Source organism: Nicotiana sylvestris, chromosome 9 (genome assembly GCF_000393655.2).
Source record: "Nicotiana sylvestris chromosome 9, ASM39365v2, whole genome shotgun sequence".
NCBI lineage: Eukaryota > Viridiplantae > Streptophyta > Magnoliopsida > Solanales > Solanaceae > Nicotiana > Nicotiana sylvestris.
The window spans coordinates 97710486-97732341 of NC_091065.1; the positions used below are offsets into that span (position 1 = coordinate 97710486).

The following is a 21856-nucleotide window of genomic DNA, read 5'->3' on the forward strand; positions in this document are numbered from 1 at the left end:
CCATGAAGGTGATGTTATCCTCGGTGACTTACCGGAGTCTCTTGCTATGGGTCACTAATACCTTTATCTTTTTTGCTGCCGAAAAGGTTACACCATTAATCTCGTTCCCCTCAAAAATCATGTTGATTGTTAGACAATAGGGATCTTCTCCTGCTTTTAAGGATTCCGCGTTATCCCGGTTGTGGCCGTAGTTGTTCTTATCCTGGTCGCTTAAAAATTCTTTGAGATGGCCGTTCTTTAGAAATGTCGCCACCTCCTCATGCAGGTGATAGCAGTCCCCTGTCCGATAGCCATTAGTCCTATGGTACTCGCACCATAGATTAGGATGACTCTAACTGGGATCGAATCTCATTGGCCTCGGGAAGCGAGCTTCTTTAATGTTCGTCATAGCTGACACTAGTTCCACTATGCTGACGTTGAAATTATATTCGGACATTCTAGGGTAAGTAGAGTCCCGGGGGCCCGATACCTCATTGTCTTGCAGCGACCTATTATTCCGGCAGCAATCAGCTCTCATATCAGCAGCGAACCTATCCGCCGACCAAAAACCTCTGTCGCATACTTCAGCCCTTTCGTAGGGCAAAAATTAACCTCTGGAAGACCGTCGGTGTACGTCAAAATCATCATTCAACTTTCCCTTATTATTTTCTCGGTCCCAACCCTTGGTTGATGCTGGGAAACCGAGTTGGTCATCCTCAATTCTTATCTTTGACTCGTAGCGGTTATGAACATATGCCCATGTTATTGCCTGGAACTCGAGCAGAATTTCTTTCAATTTTCGGGAAGCGTCAGAACTCCTCATTCAGCCTTTTAGTAAATGACTCAGTTGCCCATTCATCCCGCACGACCGGTAGCAACATCTTTTCCTTCTGAAATCGGGTCACGAACTCTCGTAGCAATTCAGACTCTCTTTGCGCAATCCTGAATATGTTGGCCTTTCGGGCCTGTATCTTTTTGGACCCGGCATGGGCCTTGATAAACTAATCCGTGAGCATATCGAAGGAATCTATTGAGTGCTCAGGCAAAAGTGAATACCATATCAGGTCCCTTTTGTGAGGGTCTCCCCAAACTTCTTTAACAATACTGATTCAATCTCGTGTGAAGCTAAGTTGTTTCCTTTTACCATCATTATATAGGTGATGATATGCTACTGAGATTTCGAAGTTCCATCATATTTTGGTACGCCTGACATTTTGAACCGTTCGGGATCAACTCCGGTGTCGCGCTTAGTTTGAACGACAACTGGTGTACTTCTTTGAGTCTGATTATTTTAACACTGGCGGTGCGCCCGAGATTTGATCCATTTGAGCATTTATTTTCCTCATAAACCGCATGAGTTCGATTTTAAAGGGATCATTCTCGTTATTGTTACCCGATTCACCGCCGTTCCCCCGGATCTATCGAAATCGACCTCACCCCTCGAGGTGTTGTTATCAACCCTTTATGCTGTTTGATTTGCGGGAGAACTAGGAGGAACTAGACGTCTTCCATTTGCGTTGTTGGAGGCACCCGACAATGCTTGCTTCAACTCCGTCATGAACTGATCTTGTCGTGAGAGATGGTCCACAATAACCCTTTGTTGCTCCCTTAAGATTTTCACTGTTTCCACAATGTGTTCGTCTTCACATCATCGGAAGTTGCCTCTCGAACGTGCTGTGGATACTGTGTTCCATGGACTAGCGTGGCTACGCCCTCCTCGTTGCGGGTATCGCTGATCGAATCTTCGTGTTGAGGCTGATTTTCTTAGGCCTTTATGTTGTGCATGTTGTTGACACCGTTATCTGTCATTTTTTATGATTTTTTTGCTAAGAGACAAATAATTTAAACATGTTAGTAATAAATGCAAGGATCAACCCAATTACGCAACTGTCTAGGTCCCACGGTGGGAACCAAACTATTTACCCGTAAAACGGTACAATTAAATTTATATGTGATTTATAGACAAGCAAATCAATTTGATCCCAAAATGTTAAATAAATTAAATAAAAATGTAAGACTTAGCGTTGAAATCGAGATAAGATAGCAGATAGCTTGGTTCTGGGAGCAGAGCTTCCGAAGGCAGCAGTAATACCAATGAACAAGAATTAAAGTATTATTGAGCTTAGAATACTGTGTAGCATAAGTTTGTCAGAAAATTTCTGTCCTTACAATGGTTGTTGAAACACCTATTTATAGTGGCACCTAGGGAACAAGGTCCTACGATCAAGTCCCTCTTAAATGACAATTATAAGAGCCATTGAAGAATGTGTAACGACATGCTATGAATGCCATATTCTCTATAACGGACTATGTATTTAATACTGCAGAATATTTATCATTGAATACTATCGGGTGACATACATTCATTTGTCTTCACGAGCAACATTCTCTTCAGGGGTTTCCCGGTGCCAACCGAGACTACTGCCTCTGGTCTCGACATACACTTGTCTCGCTTTTTATCGGTATTTGGTTTCACGTGTCGCTCTATTATACGAGCATTTAATATGAACCAGATGCAATGAATATATATGGTTTATAGATTCTTTTGCACTAATAATTTGAGCCAAAGAGGGGGGGGGGGTTAATTATGAGTATTTATGACCAAAAGATGCCGGCAGGCCACAAGCACAAGGAAACGAAAAGAGAAACAATATAAGAGACATTCCTTTGTCCCGCCAACTAGTCTCTCGTCTGTCTTCATTCGGCAGTTTCTAACGTCAAAATCAAAGTTCGCCCATTTACAATGGCCGAAACACAACAAATTACAAGCATGTTTTTTACTCAACACCTCAAACAATATTCCCTTTTACAATTCTCGGCCTCCATCATCCTTGTAATTGACACCAACAATCCACATGGACACGGTTACTGCTTCTTCAACATCAAGAAGGTTTCGGTTCAGGGATCACAGTCAAGATATCCTCGCCGATCAAGATTATTCAACCGATGCTCATTCCAGCGCTGACTCTTCGTCTGTTTCCAGCGAATTTGATGCTGATCCTGAGCTCCAGTCCATGACTGCTAAGGTCTAGATTTCCTTAAGCTGTTGATATGCTTATTTACTCGGGAAATAGTGTAGAGGATATTTATCCTATTAGTATAATTTTACATATCGTAGCAGACTAGCAAGTTACTTCTCTTATTTTTCAGTTTAATCGTTCAGCTTATTATGGACTGTGTAGAAATTATTTTAGTGTCAATACATCGAAGTTAAATTCATTTGCTTAAGGATTTAAGATATTTACATATGTAATACATTATTTACTTAGTCATCTTTAACACAACCATCTTATGGAAATATACAATCTTCCTTTTTTACCCTCCAATTATGTGTGTTGCTGACAAATTCTGTCTAATGATGTTTGATTTTGCAGGGCATTACTCATCTTTGTTCAGAACTCCTTGAGTTGAAAAAAGAGTCTGAGGAAGATTTTCAGAAAATTGTCTTTACCAATTATTCAGCATTTATAGGGTTAGTTAATAGCTATATAAACCGATGTGAAAAGTTGTTTTTAATGAATTTCAGTGACTTCTTCTGCTAGCTGACAGTGTCTTTCTTAGCAGGATATTTGAAGGGACTAAAAATCTAGAGAGTGACCTATTGCAACTGAAGTACCAGGTTTCAAAGCAGAAAAGGCTCATAAAAGACCTTGCAAATGGCGATTTTCTAAAGTTTCTTGCAGACGAGACGATAGAATCAAAGCTTGAAGAAAGGTTACCAGATTACATATCATTGTCCAGCATTATTGCTGCTCACACCAAAGAGGTCTCTGAAATCTTGGATGATTTTCTTTCAGAACAGCGATTGGACGAAGCTATTTCTTTCTTGGAGAAGGAAGCTAAGTTCTTCAAAGATATCAAGTTGGCAGAGACTTCATCAGATGAAGTGATGGGTTATAACTCTACGATATCAGAGAAGAGGTCTATGATTGCAGATCAGTTGACGCTGGTTGCACAAAATCCTCGAGTTTCTGCACCTGAACTGCAGAAAACATTAGTTGGGCTTTGCAGAATTGGTGATAATAATCTTGCAACTCAATTATTGCTTAAATATTATCATTCGCGTATTGCATCTAGCACACATGATTTGTTTTTTTCAAAGGCATATCCACATGGACTATATCTTCGAGATGTCTCCAAGTTTTTGTTTTCCATGATGTCCCAAGCAGCTAAGAGTTTCACTCTCTTGCATGGCGAGAATTCTCCTCACAAGTCAGAATTACATCGGTGGGTGATGGAACAAACTGTGACTTTTGCTGTCTATTTCAATAATTATGTCGAATCCATGGTAGAGCCAAGTAGTGGCCTATCGACAGCAGTGGAAGCTGTGCAATCCACAATGTCTTATTGCTCTTTGTTAGAGGCACAGGGAATTGAATTACGATCATTTTTGATAGAGCATATCCGTCCCAGTATACAAAAAGTTTTTCAGATCCATATAGAACACTTTAAGAAAGTGATTGGTATCATTACCTCATCTGATACTTGGGTACTTGGAAGATATCTAGTATCAGGAATTCTATCGCCTGATAGTTATTCCGCTAACAGTGGCCAGCTATCGGAGTATTGCCTGCTTGCAAACAGTGGTCGGAAGTTCATAACACTAAGTCAGGTTTTTCCTATTTCTACCTATGATGCATATATTAGCATATAAGGTATTGGAATAGTTCAAAGTGACTTGAGAAAGATCTAGGGTGCTAGCAGTATAAAAATCTGGTTAATACTTGCCTATATTGCTCCTCTACGTTAATCATTTTTAAGACTAAACTGAAGCCATATCTATTGCTACAACTCATTTTACTTGTTTGCACTACTAGATTGCGTCCCGTCATCACTTGCTTGAGAGGAAAACAGATTTAATTGTTTATCTTAGAGTTGCCTGATTATAAGTTTATTTCCTACTCAAACTGCAGACAGTTTTTAAGTAATTAAGATGTAAAGCAAGAAGCTTATGGCCCTTTGACATATTTTGTAGGCTATACTTGAAGAAGTTTCTCCTCTAATCGAAATGCATATTGAAGGCTCACTTCTGAGAGGGCTTTTGGATCTTTTCACAGTGTACACTGCTATTCTCGAAAGTGCACTGATGAATACGACAGAAACTGAGGAAGTTGATTCAAGAATCAATATTGCAGAGTCAGTGGAACAACAAATTTCCCTTATTGCTAACTTATCAGTAATAGCACAAATATTCTCCAGCATGATTAGGAAGGCTTTCAATGACACCTACCACTTGCAGTTTGAGATTGATGATTATGAGCTCTTCATTCATCGAAACTGTGATCGACTAAGATCTCAATTCTGCAAGCAATTAATTCTTAAATCCTTGCCACTTGAAAGTGATTATAGATGTAATCCTTCTCCAGCATGTTGCACTGATATAGAGCCCTCTTCTTCTTACCAGGTATGCCATTTAGAACAGAAGTATTAACACAGTTATGATAGATGTCTTATTTAAATCTTTTCACTCACAGGAAGGTGGAGCCGCTTGTTGGATAATATAATGATAAAAGAATATTATTTGTCCACTTTTATGGATTAAAACTTCTTTGTTTGGGACATCAAACTACCAGGAACTGTATTTCGCGTTAAGGAAACTCAAAGAGCATGCCGAGGACACTGTTATCAAAATGAATTGGTTAAAGGGTCTATTCGGTGAGCTGATGGAGATGATTTTGGACAAAGAAGATATTTCGAATATCACTGAAGAGAATTTGCCAAACGAAAGGTCTCGCAAGTTTATACAGGTATATGCATTTTCTTTCTCTAGACTAGATTAAGCTTTGATTCCACAACCCTTGCCCTGGCTTTTCTAATTCACAATTGTGGCAGTCAGCCTACAACCAAGAAAAATTTCAGGTGAATAAGTTCCAATTTAGATATAAAATTGACGTTGTACCGATAAAATAATTGTAAATAAGAAAACAAATATAGACGGAATAGGTGAATGTTGGAAATATTGGAGTGAAATCACGGAAAATTCTCTAATTGCTTGAGGCGTGTCATGGATGACACTGTCCTTGATATTTCACCCGATTTAGGTATATCCTAGAATTCAACAAGCTCTTCTAGTATAAAACTAGGAGCAGAAACTAACAAAGATTTATTCTTGGTAGAAAATTCAGCAGAAGGAAGGAGAGTATTTCTGTAACTTGGTTTCACTCACAAAAGGAAAGAATGTATATATATATATATATATATATACATATATATATATATATATACATACATATATATAGGTGAATAGAATCAAGAAGTTATAATGGGTGAGTACTGGTGCAACGGTTACAAATATGGAATAATGACCCATTATTGTGTGAAATAATAAAGATAATAAATGTCCAATAAAATGAATCTAGACACTTTCAGAAAATATGAATCTTGACACTTCCTTTTGAGATATCATATTCAGTGTTTTTCTAATAGTGAATGCAGTGGCCCTATTCTGTTGAAAATAAGAGAATAATTTAGTTTCTGTTTGTGTAGGGATCATCTGATAGATGGATTTATCTGCTTTCGTGCTTCGCCTTCTTTCACAGTTTTTGAGTGAATACTCATTTTGTATCTTAAACAGCTTAGTCTTGACATCCACTTTCTCCTTGAAATTGCTAAATGGGGAGGATACTTGTCTGATGCTGTCATGAATGCCTATTCAGATTATGAATCTTGTACAAAATCTGCATTCCTCTCTGCTGGGATGGATCCTGAAAGGTAACTTTTCTTTCATGATGGCGATCAAAAATATCTCATCTCCTATGGACGGAATATGTTGTTGAGTTAATTAGCTTCTAGACACAGGCAACGCACAAATTTTTTCACACGGACATGTCAATTAAAAGACGAGAGTACAAGTGAACTGTCCATAATAAGTGAAATTAGTAGCATGGAAAAAAAAAAGAGGCATTAGCCTGGTGTAATAGGTTAAATTTACACTAATTAGTGTAAACAAGCAGAAAAGGATAGACTTCCTTCCAAAATATTCAGTTTTCCAGCATATTGTCTTGTTATTTTGCAGGCGCATGAGCTATACTGGATGGGCAACAAGGACTGCTACTGAAACACTACAGAAGCTGCATGAACTTGATAAAAGGGAAATTCTTAGCAATGAGATTATTGATGCTACTGAAGAAGAAACAAATGAATCTAATTCACACAACTCTACTGAATCATTTGGGAGCGATGATGCTACTAACTCGGTAGAGGTATTAAGACGCCTGGATGCACCAGAGGTTACATCTTGTACCAGAGGTTCATTAACTGATATGGAAAAGGTTCCATGTCATGCACAAGAAGAGCAACCTACAGTATAATCTGGTGATAGTGGTCCATTTGCAAAGAGATTTATAGATACACTCGCATACGGAAAAGGTTCCATAGCTCCGCGCACAAGAGAATCAAAGTACATTATCTCCCGTAGGTGTATTTGTTGTTATTTTCTTTTAATTATGGACGTATATGATGTAAACAAATTGATTCTACTTAAAATTACATTGAATAGTTATACTGCGTGACATTTGCTATAATGCTATGGTCGTACTTAGCGGTGGCAAAATGGATAAAAGAAAACAGTTATCCACCCATATTGTCCATTAAAAAATGAGTTAGATAATGAACTTTTAAAAAACGGGTTGAATATGGATAAGAACCATATTATCCATTTAGAAAATAGATAATCAATGGATAACTAACGTGTTTAACTTTTACATTTGTAAAACGTCAAATTGGGGGTTCCTCAAGTTTGGGATACTATGAATTCTCCCAAAAATGATCATATGTAATAAGTCATGGATAATGTGGATATTCATATTATCCGTCGGTTAATCTATTTTTATTCGTATTAAATATGAGTGGGGTCGGATAATTTATCTATTTTTGCATTACCCATATTCGACCCGACATGTCTTTTTGCCACCCCTAGTCGTACTTGACAACCAAAGATAAAACAACACATGCAAGATTTGTTGGTTTGGAAAGACTTGTGTATTTAACAAGACATGTAGAATGAAGATAGTGCCAATTATGTCCGTTTGGCAAAACTTGCCAATACTACGCATTCGACAAGACTTATGAACAATTTAACAAGGTAGAATGAAAATAGTACCAATTGTGCCTGTCTGGCAAAACTTGCGAATAATTATACAACACCTGTAAGATTTGCTCATCAGATGACTTGTGAATAATTTGACAAGATAGGTAGAATGTAGATAATATCAAGTTATGTCCGGCCAACAAATTTTTTGAACAACTAAATAACACAGGTTTGCCCCTCCGGCAATACTTCTGAATAATTTAACAAGATATATTGAATGAAGATAATACCAAAGCTATGTCTCGCCTGACATAATTTGTGAACGAAGCAAGATTCTCATATCCATCAAAATATGAGAACAATTTTACAATAAGTGTGGAATGACGATAGTACCAAACCTACGTCCCCGTCGGACATAATTTTGAACAATTGAACAACCATAATTATTCCATGGCGTGTAGCATAAAGGCTATTTTTGCAAATCTTTGTTAAAGGGGATAAAATATAAATAGTGACCTCAAGTGGTAAAAATGACACCAAATAGCCGCTTCGAGTACCCCTATTTTAAACCTGTCCAATTTTTAAAAACTATTTAAAGTTTAGCCTGTTTGGGAAATTTCAAGCACACTTATTTCAAATTTGGATCACTGTGTCCGAAGCTATGCTTTGACGGAACCTTGGTCTTATTGAACCTTGGGTCAACTCAGACTTTAGACCCACAATTTTAACTTCAGAGTGGACATTTTGGAGTTGATTTTGAAATGGCTAAATTTTAAACAATTTTATAAATATCAGCTAAATAGGGGTCTTCGATAGTGGAAGTGCAAAGAAGCGGGAGACAATTCCTGGAAAACAATCAAGCGCCAACTTCCAACGCTGTACCTCTCAAAGAATCTGCAAGTAAAGCGATATTCACCGTTAAATAATCAGCTACCACAAGAAATCATCAGATCCTGACCGTCCAACAACATTGACCCTAACGAGTATATGTAAAGTTTGTACACTGCAAAATTCCCCTTTTGATTTCTCGTTTGTCCTTTCAACTGACAATTTGCTTCTGTTCTGTAATTACGTTATATTATGGCAATTAACATCTGCTCAAGGTTGTAATATCGTGGGGGCATTTGTAGCTTAATTTCTTTTATTTTCTTGATTTTTGCTTAGAAAATTTCTAGTGTCTATTGCAGACTAACAGTAGATGCTTGCTAACTAATGGTTTGTGATAATTTTTAGTACTTCTGTCCCATTTTATGTGGTGTAGCTTGACTTGACACGTAGTTTAAAACCGTAAGTTTTAAGTTAAACTAAACTAGATATAATAACTTGTTACTCGTTTTGGAACGAACTAAAAAGGAAAGCGTGCATGTAAAATGGACAGAGGGCGTAAATGATTTGTTAGATTAAACGAAGGATGGAACAAAGTGTTAGTGTTAAACTGTTCTCTCCTATATGTTTTCTTCTTTTTGATTATTTTAAACACATGCGATCCTTTCACTTTCAGATTATAGAGAACATTACAGCAAAGAGGTCAGTAGAGGATGATTCAAATGTGGTGGACGTCGAATGCGCTGCATAGTTGGGCATGAAGATATATTTCATGAAAGGGATGTGAAGAGGCAAAAGAAACTAAGTTCTGGTTCGTCCCAAATGAGCTTAGGAAGTCATGGTCATATTCAACTAAGATGTCCTAGTTCTGAAATTGTTGCTAACTCCAACTGCAATATGGAGTATAAAAATAGTGAATCTCCTTCTGTTGGTGAGCCAAAATCAATTTCAGATCAACATCCTCTGAAAGGAAGTGTTTGTGGTTTCTGTCATTCGCCTAAGACCACAAAGGTGAGTTTATCTGTGCTGTATATGATAGGAGAAACTTCAAACTATCAGCTGCTATTATTTTGTTGTTTTTAGAAATTTTTAATACCCTCTTCCACTGCTATCATTTGGAAAATATCCACTTATTTTGTGTTCCACATCCTTTGCTCATGTACACACATGTTTATCTGGACATATTCTGCTACATTTAACTAATTCTTATTATTAATCTGTCAAGTCTGTTAAATATTTGCAGGGAACTGGACAGTTCTTGTACTATGCTAATGGAAAGGAAGTGGTGGAAAATGTCACTTCTCCGTCCAAAGTCATATGTGTGCACAGTAAATGCATTGAATGGTATGTGGATTTAATCAATTAGCTGTATATTCCAATATAATATTGTTTTATGATTGTGCAACTGATAAGGGAAAGCTTTAGGCATGTAGTTAAGTGGCAGCTCTAGACTGTGCTTCATCTTTATGCTTGAGTTGTTTAGCTGTAGTAGATGGTTATGAACAATTGGAGCTGAAGAAAAAAGGGAACTTTTGGAATTTTAGCAACCTTTGATTTTAGCAATTGAATATTATAATCTGCTTTGCTTATGAAAGGTTTGTTTTTAGTGACTGTAGTCAAATTGAAATAATCCAGATAGGGCTTGAAAATGAAGGGGGCCAACCAGGCAATGTCTGTAGGCTGTTTCCACTACAATACTTGTACATCCACTACTAAAGCATAATCTCGATTCTTATATTACATCATATTCTTGTTGACCCTTTAGCATTCTGCAGTACTTCGTAAAACTGCACAATTGTTTAATAGTCGATACCACTTAGGTTTTGATTGGGTACCTTTTCGGTACTTAATTTCATTGGTTACAGGACACCTCGAGTATTTTATGATGGAGATACTATAAAGAATTTGAAAATTGAACTGGCAAGAGCTGCAAAACTCAGATGTAGTAGTTGTGGCATGAAAGGTGCAGCACTTGGCTGCTACGTAAAATCTTGCCGGAGGAGTTATCACGTTCCCTGTGCATTTGAAATCCAGGATTGTCGATGGGATATGGTAAGTAAATACAGCTAGTTAATAAATTGATCAGATTGAGCACTATAAAGTTTTTGTCTTCATGTTTTCCATAAAAGTTCACATCTATTTTAATTACAGGACAACTATCTCATGTTGTGCCCAATTCATAAATCTACTAAATTTCCAACTGAGAAGTCAAATTCCAGGAAGCACGTTAGGAGGGAAGTGCATCAAGCGACTTCAGATATTCCTCCTCTGTAAGAAGAGTGTATATAGTGGCACTTCTGTGCTGTTTCTTTACCTCTTAAATTATAGGCGGTTGATGAGAATGAGAAAAACATCATTATAGGAACCTAAATATCTGCGTGTTATCAATTGAATCCAGTCACTCCTCTCAAGCTCCTTGGTTTAAGGCTGATAAGTTAGAAATTGGTGATACCTTCCTAATACCGTCAATATTTTATGCTGATTCTCTAGATATGTGTCATGTAGACTACTATTTTTCCTACATAAATGGTTGTCTTGATATAGAGAAGTGGATGATGATTGAATGACAAAAGTGTTGGTGTCACTTGTCATAAACATGTTGTGGATCTACCTTTGTTGATAGTTGGAAAGTTGGCGCGGTAAAGAACTGCTTGAATTGCTGGTATAATTAGGTTTCAGAATGCTTTTGCTAAGCAAGTGTATCTCATTTGATTGTCATGTAAGCTGAGGCCTGTTAGCATTATTATATCTAATAGGAGTATCTTTACATACAGATGTACATAGAAGCTTTGCTTATTATTTTAAGTTATTGGTCCAGTTATATTAGTCATTGGAATTTACTTGGTAGTCTAATAGGGTTGATCCATTAATGTAAAATGGGGATACTTCTAGTGAAGTTATATCCTTGTCAAGAAGTTGGCTAGATTATCTGTTGGAATTAATTGGATCGGGATGCTCTGTTACAGGAAGGTAGCCACATTTCTTAATTGAAAAACGCCATATTGATTCATGAAATACATAACAAACATGCTGTTTATATTGTCTTACATTTTGATTTTAATTCTTTTAAATAAATCAAAGAGCAATTTAGATATGTATATTCATTAGAATGTGCTGGATAGTAGTCCTCATCTGTAAGCAATTCCATAACTATTTTTTTTCCCTTTTGACCATTGTGAATGTAGAACCGCTGAGCAATTGAGTTTTTGGGCAAGATCATCAGGTGGACCCAAAGAATGGGTTCTTTGTGGGTCTGCTCTATCCTCGGAAGAGAAGGTTGGTTTATCCTTTCTGCATTGACAATATGCTTTGCTAGTTCTTTAATATGTCCCATGTATCTGTTTTAAGACTGTTTGATCAGTCTCACAACAATGAATGTTGTGACGAGTGAGATGGTCCTTTTTATGGGCAAGCTTTGCCTCTGGCATATTTCGAGGCAGAAGCTGTTTGTTTATTTCAGCTCTCTCCGGTACACTAGAGGAGTCAACTTATTATGGTTATGCATAGACGGTTTAGCTTGGTGTCTGTCAACATTAAGTTAAATTGTCTCAGTCCTGGTTGATGCATGTCCTGGAAAAAGCAGTGTATGAAAGATCCGCTAATTTTGGTGTCTTTCCTTTTATTTATTTAATTGTACAGTATTTGTACTTTGACCCACGTCTGAGGCCAACCATTAGGTCCAACTGCAGCCTTCGAAACTTGGGATAATGGCCCTTCTCCACTTAAATACGAGGCTTAGTTCGCACAACGCAGGGCACGACTATGACTTAAGTCACAAGTCCCTCAACCTTTGCCACTTGAACTGAGCCCTGGAGGCATTTGCACATTGTCCCACTTAAATGTCCTTTTATTTTGAGAGAAACCTTTGAAGTAGAAAAAATGGTAGCTTCTTTCTATTTGAGATTTGTTATTTGAAATATTCTAACATTATTAATTCATCTTAGTGTATTTTTGATATTTTTGCAGTATGTGTTGGTGACATTTGCTAATATGTGTGGTGCGACTGTGTGCAAGTTTTGGAAACCAAATGTCACACATGTTGTTGCAGCAACAGATGAAAAGGGTGCATGCACTAGAACATTTAAAGTTCTCATGGCAATTTTGAGTGGAAAATGGATCCTAACGATGGACTGTAAGCGCTTTTCCTTTTATCTAAAAGTACTTTGAAATAGAACGTTCATTTAGTTCTCCATGTAATGAGGGGCATGTTGAATTGCCATAGAAGCAAGAAATGCAATAAGTAGAATGCGTGGTGACATAAGAATAAAGTTTCTTTGGTGTTGAGCGGAGTGAAATATGAGAGAAACACCTGGGTACATGTGCAACTTCTCCAAAGCCACTTGAGGGCATGGGCTTCTTCTGGAAATAGTCTGCTTGGCCTTGGTCAATAGTTATCTAGTTGCCTTATGGAAAAGTATGATTATTTTATTTAAATTCCATTCTCCTATCAATGAACTTGTTTGTTTGCAGGGGTAAAAGCTTGTATTGCAGCAAATGGTCCAATAAAGGAGGAACTTTATGAAATAAGTTTAGACAATCACGGCTGTTCTGGGGGCCCCAAAGCTGGAAGGCTCAGGGTCTCAACTAATGTAAGTGTCCGGTAATTGCAAGATATTGAGAAGCTAGTTTATTATATTCCTTGTGAATACGATTCAAGGCTAAAGATCTTTTCTTTTTCTGGTTCCAAACTGATGTAGCACATGTTAAAAGCTTTTATGTATACAGTAAACCTTTCTTCCTTTATACTGCAGGCTCCAAAGCTTTTTGATGGTTTCAAGTTTTATTTGAGTGGGGATTTTGTGCCAACTTACAAAGTTGACCTGTTAAATCTAGTTGAGAAGGCTGGAGGCGCTAGCATTCAGAGCAAGGAACAGTTGGTGGAACAGACTCATGCTGCACAGGAAACTCACCCACCTTATCTAGTTGTATACAACTGTGATCCCCCACAGGGTTGCATGTTTGAAGAAGAAAGCGTTATTTTGAAGCAAAGATTAGCTGAAGCTGAGGATCTCGCCAAGCAAATTGGTTGTCAGGTCATTCAGCATACTTGGATTCTGGAGTGTGTTGCTGCATGTAAACTGGTACCTTTTTGCTGATGAGGGATTGTTGCGAGTAAAAAGGGTCCTGCTAGATGACTGTATATCTGTGATAGATAGGGGCAAAGCATCTCTGATGTTTGTATGACGTTATACATATTTCGTACCAGGGCAACCTAGTTGAATCTTAATGCCAGATGTCCTTCCAATATTTTGTGTATAGTATGCGAAAACAAAAATAAACTTTGATCTTATATACTGAACATACTGAAAAGAAATCCATTATGAAATAGAGTTATAACAGGCTTGGCTCTACCTATAGTTTTGGAAATGTGTAAGTTACACAAGTTTGTATTACACATTTCTGTAAAGTATTTAGCTGAAGGAGGTTTGCAAACTGGCTATTTAACCGGTGCCTTCTATTCTCCAATTATGGGCTTGCTAAGTGAGGGTTGCATGGCCTCCTGCAACTCTTTGTTGGTTTTGTTGGTCTCGGTGTTATAAACGAAGAATTTTGCTACAACCAGGAAGAAAAGAAGGTTGAGAAAGCTCAAGACAGCATAAAATGCATAATAATAGTCCAAATGAGAGATATTGAGGTTGTCCAAAATCCACCCATGGTGTCCATTTTTCTTGGTAACATCTGCCACAGTTGACAGCAGAAAGCTGCTGAGGAAGTAGCCAACACCCAAGCTTGTTGTAGCATATGCAGTCCCAAGGCTTTTCATGCTCTCTGGTGCTTGGTCATAGAAAAACTCAAGTTTTGCAACTTCCACAAAGTTATCAGCAACTCCCATTAAGGCAAACTGGGGAAGCAGAAAGAAAATAGACAGAGGAACAATCTGTTTTTGCCCAGTAATTCCATGTTCTCTAGCTACACTGAGCCTCTTCCTTTCAACGAACGAGGCAATGAGCATGACTATGATATGCAAGACAAGGCCAATCCCGAGTCTCTGCAACAATGTGATCCCCCTCGGGTTCTTTGTGTATTTTCGAAGAATAGGTACCATGACGCGGTCATACACGACAAGGGTGATCAACATGGAGATTGTTATGAAGGCAGTAAGAGATGCTGGAGGAATTTCAAAATTCGGACCGATTCCTCTCTTCAAGGTTGTCCCTTGCTTAATGAAGAGGGTATGTGTCTGTGCTAGCATTGTGCTTGGTATGAACATTGCTATAAGTATTGGAAGCATTTTTATCATTTGCTTAGCTTCTTCAACTTGGGTTACTGGACAAAGTTTCCAGGGTGAACTAGGCCCTGTTTTCACTGCTGCCTTGTCAAGATGTCTGCATTCAACATGATCTCAATCACATATAATCCAAGTAAAGAAATTAAAAACCAGCATTAATATGGTCCTAATAATATGGTTAAATCAACTAATCTAAAGTGTTGCTTCTGTACGCCTACATTATAAAAGAATTTTTATACTATCCGGTCACCCTAAACGTAACTTTCCGTGACCTCAAAAATAAAGCACGTTATATGCTACAACAAGTTAAAGTACACTAAAGTGCAGCCGGTACATTAAGCTCCCGCTATGCGCGGGGTCCAAGGAACGACCGGACAACATTACGTCTATTGTACGCAACCTTATCTTGCGTTTCTCCAAGAAGTTGTTTTCGTGGCTTGAACCCTTGACCTCCTGGCCACAAGCGGAAACTTTGACCAAATGTAAATTGTCTGTGTAAATGAATTAAATATCACAAGATTTTCACCTTAAAGAAATGGTGTGATCAATTCTGAAGAGGCCTGCAGAGGTAGCATACTCTTCCAAGCTCAGCTCATGAAGCTCCTTTGGGTCATTAGGGACAACAACCTTCCACTTCCTAGCTGCAGCAACAACAACTTGAGCAATCCTAGTGAATGGACTTCCTGTAGGTTTTTTATGCCTATAGTAACGAGTCCCTAACAAGAAAACCATTACTGAAACAGCAAGTCCAGCAGTTGGAAGGCCATAACCAACACCCCATCCCACATTATCTTGCAAGTAAACAAGGAAACTGTTGGAGAAGAGAGTTCCAAGAAAGATGCTAAACATCCACCAGTTGAAAAAGGAGAGCTTTTGAAATCTCTCTTTAGGCTCAAAATCATCAAACTGGTCTGCACCCATTGTTGAGATATTAGGCTTTGTTCCACCAGTTCCAATAGCAACTATGTATAAAGCACAATAGAAGATGCCAATTTGGAAAGCAGAAGCCCTTTTAGTACAGTCTATATCTTTGATTCCTTTGCCACAACTTGGAGGTCTCAAGGCTTTCAATGAAACAGCCATTGTCAATAAGCACATTCCCTATTTTTATGTGTGCCAAAGAACAATACACAAGGTTAATTAAGCAGGCAAAAGAGTGTATAATGTGAATGAAAAACTAGTAAATGTAATTGAATTTGTCAATTATGTCAAAAAAATAAAAGTATTTCTTGTCCTATTAAGTAACTGAACTTTACCCACTGTAATAGTAAAGTCACTAAACTTTACTTGCTTTAATATATAGTATAATCACAAGATTGTCGCAAATTTAGTTACTTAGTGTGATATAAAGTAATTTTGTAACTTTATTGTTACAGTTAGTAAAACTTACTAGAGGATTTAGCTTATATATATATATAAAGAGGAATAAAAAATTACCAGAATGTAAATGGCAGAAGAGATGAGAAAAGTGGAGAAACGACCAAGATGAGCATCAGCAATGTAAGCACCAAGAATGGGAGTCAACCAAACAGTACCAACCCAATTGGTCACATTGTTTGAGGATTTCACTGTGCCTTCATGCAGCTCATCTGTTAGATATATCACTAGATTTGTTGCTATCCCATAAAATGCCATCCTCTCAAATACTTCATATCCTGTACGTACGTGCATAAATATATATTTTAAGCATTTAATTTCATCAACATTTTTCACTTAGTATCATACAATATACATATGGGGCACCTCATAATATATCCTAGTATACTACGTTACACACGTGCATGACATGCAACAATATAAGTTGTTCTATATTGGTCGAGTACACGAATTGTCGTATCTCGATCATATTTTTTTGACAATTCTTACTTCATAAGTTAGTTTTTACGATTGAATTATACCTATAATCCATTTTTTTAATTGATTTAATCTAGAACCGATGTTGCTTGATCGATCATATATTAATTATTACACTAATTTTAAGAATTACGAGTTTTCTAATAATTCTGACAGATATTTACAATTTTAAGGAGATAGAAAGTGGGGAAAGACACGAATTATTTTGATTGTTGAGACTTTGAGATTATTTCATTTGAGGCTGTTAATCAAGAGATGTTCAGTACCCCACTTAGCTTGTGTTGAAATTAGTGCATAAGAACCATAATGTCTTAGAAATCAAAAACAAAAATCATAACCATGCATAAAGTAGCAAGTGGATAGATAAATTTCTAAGTATTTAACTCTCCCTATATATATACAATTCATCAAAGAATAGTAGATACTAGCACGGAAAATGTACCTAGAAGAAGGGTATATAGACTAGGCCAAGAAATAGAAACATAAAATGTAAAACCATTTAAAAAAAAAAATGCCTATAGAGGAACCTATAAGACTACGAGAAGGAGGAAGTAAAGGTAAAATACTAAATATAGCAGCCCATGATCCACAAATGTGGAACTCGGTAATAGAACTGGAAAGAAATAGTAGTGGCAGACTATATAAAAACCTATCATGAAACAAACGCAGAAACAATGTATAAATATAGGGAGACTTTCTTAGGAGAATCAACAAAAGGATTATTAGTTTTATGTTTATTATTCCTCAATTATTAGTTTGTAAATAACTAGACATCACTCTTAGTATATGGTTATTTTTCCAATTTTTTAACAATTTTGATGGATTAACCTATAAATTCCTAGGAGAAACCGGTTAAGTCAAACCCAAAATTAACCAAGAATGAGTATATATGTTTAACTGTGGCCAGAGTAAGATTAAAGAAAAAAAATTTAAGAATAGATTTATTTCTTTAAAAAGGTTGGGAAGAAGAGATGAACAGAGTGAAGAATTAATTGTAATTCAACATATTATTTAGAAATTTAATAGTAAGGTCTGCCAAAAGCAAGCACGTTTTTGTTTTATTTCTTCATTTCTCTTTAAACTTAAATTATAACTTCTACTCTATATATATATATATATAACATACCAACAATGAAATAACAAGCTCTCCATCTGCCAGTTTTGGATCTGAGAACAGGCTTCCCTTTGAGGTCCACAGTCCCATCTTGTGTATAATCCTCACAATTAGTAGCTCCTTTCTCTAATTCTTCACTCATTTTGATACACAAATTAACAAGATATCAGATTTTAGTTTGTGCTACATATATATATTTCCAAGTCTACGATATATATATAATTTGTGCCAGCTTTTATATATATATATATATATTGAAGGTTTCTATGCGTATCCTCATAATTCCAAATGTTGCTTTCACTTTGCATCTAAAATATACTAATAGCCTATAACTAAAGCAAAACAGTTTTATATTCCAAGTAATGCTAATTTTGCTTTAATTTGAAAATGTGTGTCTTGTCCACACCCCAACAATATATATATATATATATATATATATATATATATATATTGTTGGATGTTGGAAGGTGCAGCATCAATGTTATCGACCAATATTGTAGTATTCTGAAGAGGAGACAAGTTAATGTTATACTCCCTTTTTTCTTTTTTCCTTTTTCTTTTTCATATTATCTATTTTTTATTAATATTCTTGCATACCTTAGTAGCTTTTATTCGTTTGAGTATTTGTTTAAACTATATATATCCTTCTATCTCTTCTTTAAACGTCTTACTTAATTATTAGGCGAAATGGCTTCCTGGCCACTTAAACTTGTCGGGTTTTTTAAAGCCGATACACAAACTTTGGGTTTTCCCATTTGGCGAAATGGCTTCCTGGCCACTTAAACTTGTCGGGTTTTTTAAAGCCGATACACAAACTTTGGGTTTTCCCATTTGAACACTCGAACTCGTTTTTGCCGTAACTAATAAACACATTTGACCATTGACCATGCCTATGTGGCGTTAGTCGGTCCTAATCAGTAGCCCGCGTGAGGAACACGACGCACTGGAGCGTGAAAACCCCCTTCCCAACGCCCAACAGTACAAAATGGGTTATGTTTAATTGTGTTCTTATTCATTCCTTCTAAAATACCCCCTTCCTCCATTTTTAGAATTAAAAGACAAAACTTCAGCTTCTTTCTCCCTGATATTATCCTCTTTTGCCTGATAATCCTCTAACTTAAGCTTCATCTCATTGCAAAGATCATTTGACGCTTCTAGATCAGTCTCCAGTTGGGAGATCCTCTCTTGGTGAATCTCATTTTCTTCCAGGACTTTCACACAAGTATTATTGCTTTCTTCCAATTTAACCTGCAAACCTTTAATTGTACCAACCATCGCATCCACCACAGTTTGAACTGTTCCGTAAGATGTCGACTGTGTCTAGCCGCCAATAGCAATTTCTCAACGGTCTTTGCGGGCTCACTGCTAACTCAAAATAATCATTTCGCCTTGTTTTTTCGTGAGTTGTTGCTAATTAAGCACCAGTAACTCAAAATAATCATTTCGCCTTGTTCAATTCTGGGTCGGAGATGGCATTCGCCTTGTTCATTTCGCTGCAACTCTCCGGCGGCTCCAGTTGGTCGGAGATGGCATTCCAGTGGTCCAAATCGCCCAAGAGCAATGCCAATCGATTCTTGCTGCTGAGGAGGTCACGCCAATTGGCCATTACAACAAATTAATAGTCACAACTTTAAAGAAAACAAATTCTGCGACAGTGCTGATCGGAAAATTTCTCCAGCATTCTACCTAGCTAGAAAAAAATAGAGAGGAGAAGACGAAGAAGAACCTTGGAAGGGAGTGCTGATATGGAAGTAGAAGAAAGAGTTGCAGGTGTGGGGGAGGGGGGAGGGGGCGAGATGGGAAAGAACGGGGAAGGGGAAGAGGAAGCTGGAAGGGTTTAAGTGTTTTCTTTTTTATTGTATTTATTTTTATTTTTAAAATATAAATATAGGTGACAATTTTTATTTAAAAATTACACATGTCATTAGTTGGGTGGGGTCTTAGTTTCGGATTGGTCAATTGTTGACTGGATGGACACGTCTGTGCATGTGTAATACACACGCATAGGCTCAAGGGTCAGATGTGTTTATTAGTTAAGGGAATCATGAGTTCGAGTGTTCAAATGGGAAAACTCAAAATTTGTGTATCGGCTTTAAAAAACCCGACAAGTTTAAGTGGCCAGAAAGCCATTTCGCCTAATTATTACTCCGCCAATTGTAACAGAAAGTGTGTTAATTAGGAAAACAATAATCAATATATATGTAACGCCTTCTTGTTTGTCTAAAACATCAAATATTTTAAAACCAATTCAATTGATAATTTTTCGGACCAAATATAGTGTAAAATATCATTATTTAGTTGATTAATATGTTTTTTAATATTATGTAATATAATGAGTCTTGTCATGTATGTCAGCCTCGTCGTCTTTACGTATGATATGATCATGTTGCATGGAAGATTTCGAAAGCTACAAAATGCATACGATATAAGTAAGACAAAGTTAAAATTTGTCAGGAAACAACACCCATTAATTTTATAAATATATTGGTTTTAAAGTATATTACTATAAACGTTGATATCAATGAAACAAAATGATTCGAAAATCTTACTTAAAATAGAGTGCTAGTGACATATTTAGGAATTAGTCACACAACCCAATAACCTTGGAATTAGGACCATTTCCTTAAACAATAAAAAACTGATGTCACTGTGAAGCACAGGGCTTTGCCGGCTCGGAGATGTGTTATATATATATATATATTCAAACGAAAATCTCTCTCGTATAACCATGCAAGTTACTCATCTTTATCTAAATTATGTTTTTGCTAGATATTATCTTCGTTTATTTAAAGTTTTATGTTATTCTGTATAGTTTTATGTTCATATGATAACCACCAGATATCACTCTTAGTATATGGTTAGCTTCCCAATTCCTTAACAATTATGATGGATTAACCTGTAAATTCCTAGGAAAAATCGGTTAAGTAAAACCCGAAAATAATTAAGAAGGGTATAAATATTTAACAATGGCCGGGGTGAGGTTAAAGAAATAAGAGTTAAGAAAAGAGTTAAAATCTTTAAAAAATTGGGAAGAAGAGATGAACAGAATGAATTGAAAAAAAAAAATAGTAAAGGGGTAATCTTAGTTCATAATTTGAATAATATTGTAACTATACAAGTCTATAGAATAAGAAAGAGAGTACCGAGTATGATTTTCACAACATAAGAGTTTAATCGCAAAAAATAATTTTATTGTTAATGTCCTGGCGTCGCCTGAGAGATACCAGATACAAATACCTTTATATAATATTAGTAGAAAAAATAATACGTAATAATTATACCCATCCAGAAAGCTTTGCTAGGAGCCTTACCCAAAGTTTAGAAGAATTTATATTAGACATAGAAACCAGATTTTATTAATATATACAGATATTATGTAGATACATCACAGATCAGCTTCATAAATACATGTTTAGATTTCTATAAACCTAGCTACAAGGTAGACAAAATCTGGGTAAGAGACTTAAACATAAATGTAGACTTCGTATTAGGATTAAATTTTATATTACATAATAATGGTAGCTGCCTACTCAGTAGAGATGGAGTAATATTCTTTAAAAATATTACACAAACGCCCGTACAAACAATAGAAACTGCAACCAGGATAAGGACACGACTGAACACAAGCCAGAAAAACCTGCAAGAAAATCAAGAAGAATGTTGTAAAGAGTGTAAAGATAAAAATACATGCTGTAAGATTAAAGAAGAACATGAACCTAAAACTTTAATACTAGAAGAAAATGAAGATAGAGATATATTAGAAAAAGACTATACTTTAATAGATATCGAAACAGAATTATACAATTTTAAAGCAGGATTACAAAAA

At 36.5% G+C, this 21856-nt stretch overlaps 3 protein-coding genes across 7 annotated transcripts; 2 read left to right on the forward strand and 1 right to left on the reverse strand.

The window, feature by feature from the left end:
- The first annotated feature begins 2621 nt into the window (after window positions 1–2621).
- Window positions 2622–7502, forward strand: LOC104236220 (exocyst complex component EXO84A-like). Of its 2 annotated transcripts, XM_009790102.1 has the most exons (7): window positions 2622–3005; window positions 3354–3451; window positions 3544–4591; window positions 4955–5383; window positions 5553–5726; window positions 6554–6690; window positions 6995–7502. In XM_009790102.1, the coding sequence occupies exons 1-7, from the start codon at window positions 2835–2837 to the stop codon at window positions 7287–7289; spliced, it is 2352 nt and encodes a 783-aa protein (XP_009788404.1). In that variant the 5' UTR covers window positions 2622–2834; the 3' UTR covers window positions 7290–7502. The 2 variants fall into 2 exon arrangements, with proteins under 2 accessions (XP_009788404.1, XP_009788412.1); XM_009790110.2 differs by lacking the exon at window positions 6995–7502 and having other exon boundaries at window positions 6466–6644.
- Window positions 7503–8804: 1302 nt separating this feature from the next.
- Window positions 8805–14172, forward strand: LOC104236241 (BRCA1-associated RING domain protein 1-like). 4 transcript variants are annotated; one of them, XM_070156689.1, is made up of 9 exons: window positions 8805–9002; window positions 9510–9844; window positions 10077–10177; window positions 10699–10885; window positions 10985–11103; window positions 12019–12109; window positions 12800–12965; window positions 13304–13422; window positions 13585–14172. In XM_070156689.1, the coding sequence occupies exons 2-9, from the start codon at window positions 9572–9574 to the stop codon at window positions 13927–13929; spliced, it is 1401 nt and encodes a 466-aa protein (XP_070012790.1). In that variant the 5' UTR covers window positions 8805–9002; window positions 9510–9571; the 3' UTR covers window positions 13930–14172. The 4 variants fall into 4 exon arrangements, with proteins under 4 accessions (XP_070012790.1, XP_009788438.1, XP_009788442.1 ...); XM_009790136.2 differs by having other exon boundaries at window positions 8805–8997; XM_009790140.2 differs by lacking the exon at window positions 8805–9002 and adding an exon at window positions 9013–9111.
- An 89-nt stretch (window positions 14173–14261) lies between these two features.
- Window positions 14262–18172, reverse strand: LOC104236235 (protein NRT1/ PTR FAMILY 5.2-like). The gene is made up of 4 exons (XM_009790121.2): window positions 18043–18172; window positions 16500–16717; window positions 15589–16163; window positions 14262–15159 (listed from the first exon to the last, which is right to left on the reverse strand). Exons 1-4 carry the CDS (start codon window positions 18170–18172, stop codon window positions 14289–14291), a joined length of 1794 nt encoding a protein of 597 aa, XP_009788423.1. The 3' UTR covers window positions 14262–14288.
- Between the last annotated feature and the right edge of the window lie 3684 nt (window positions 18173–21856).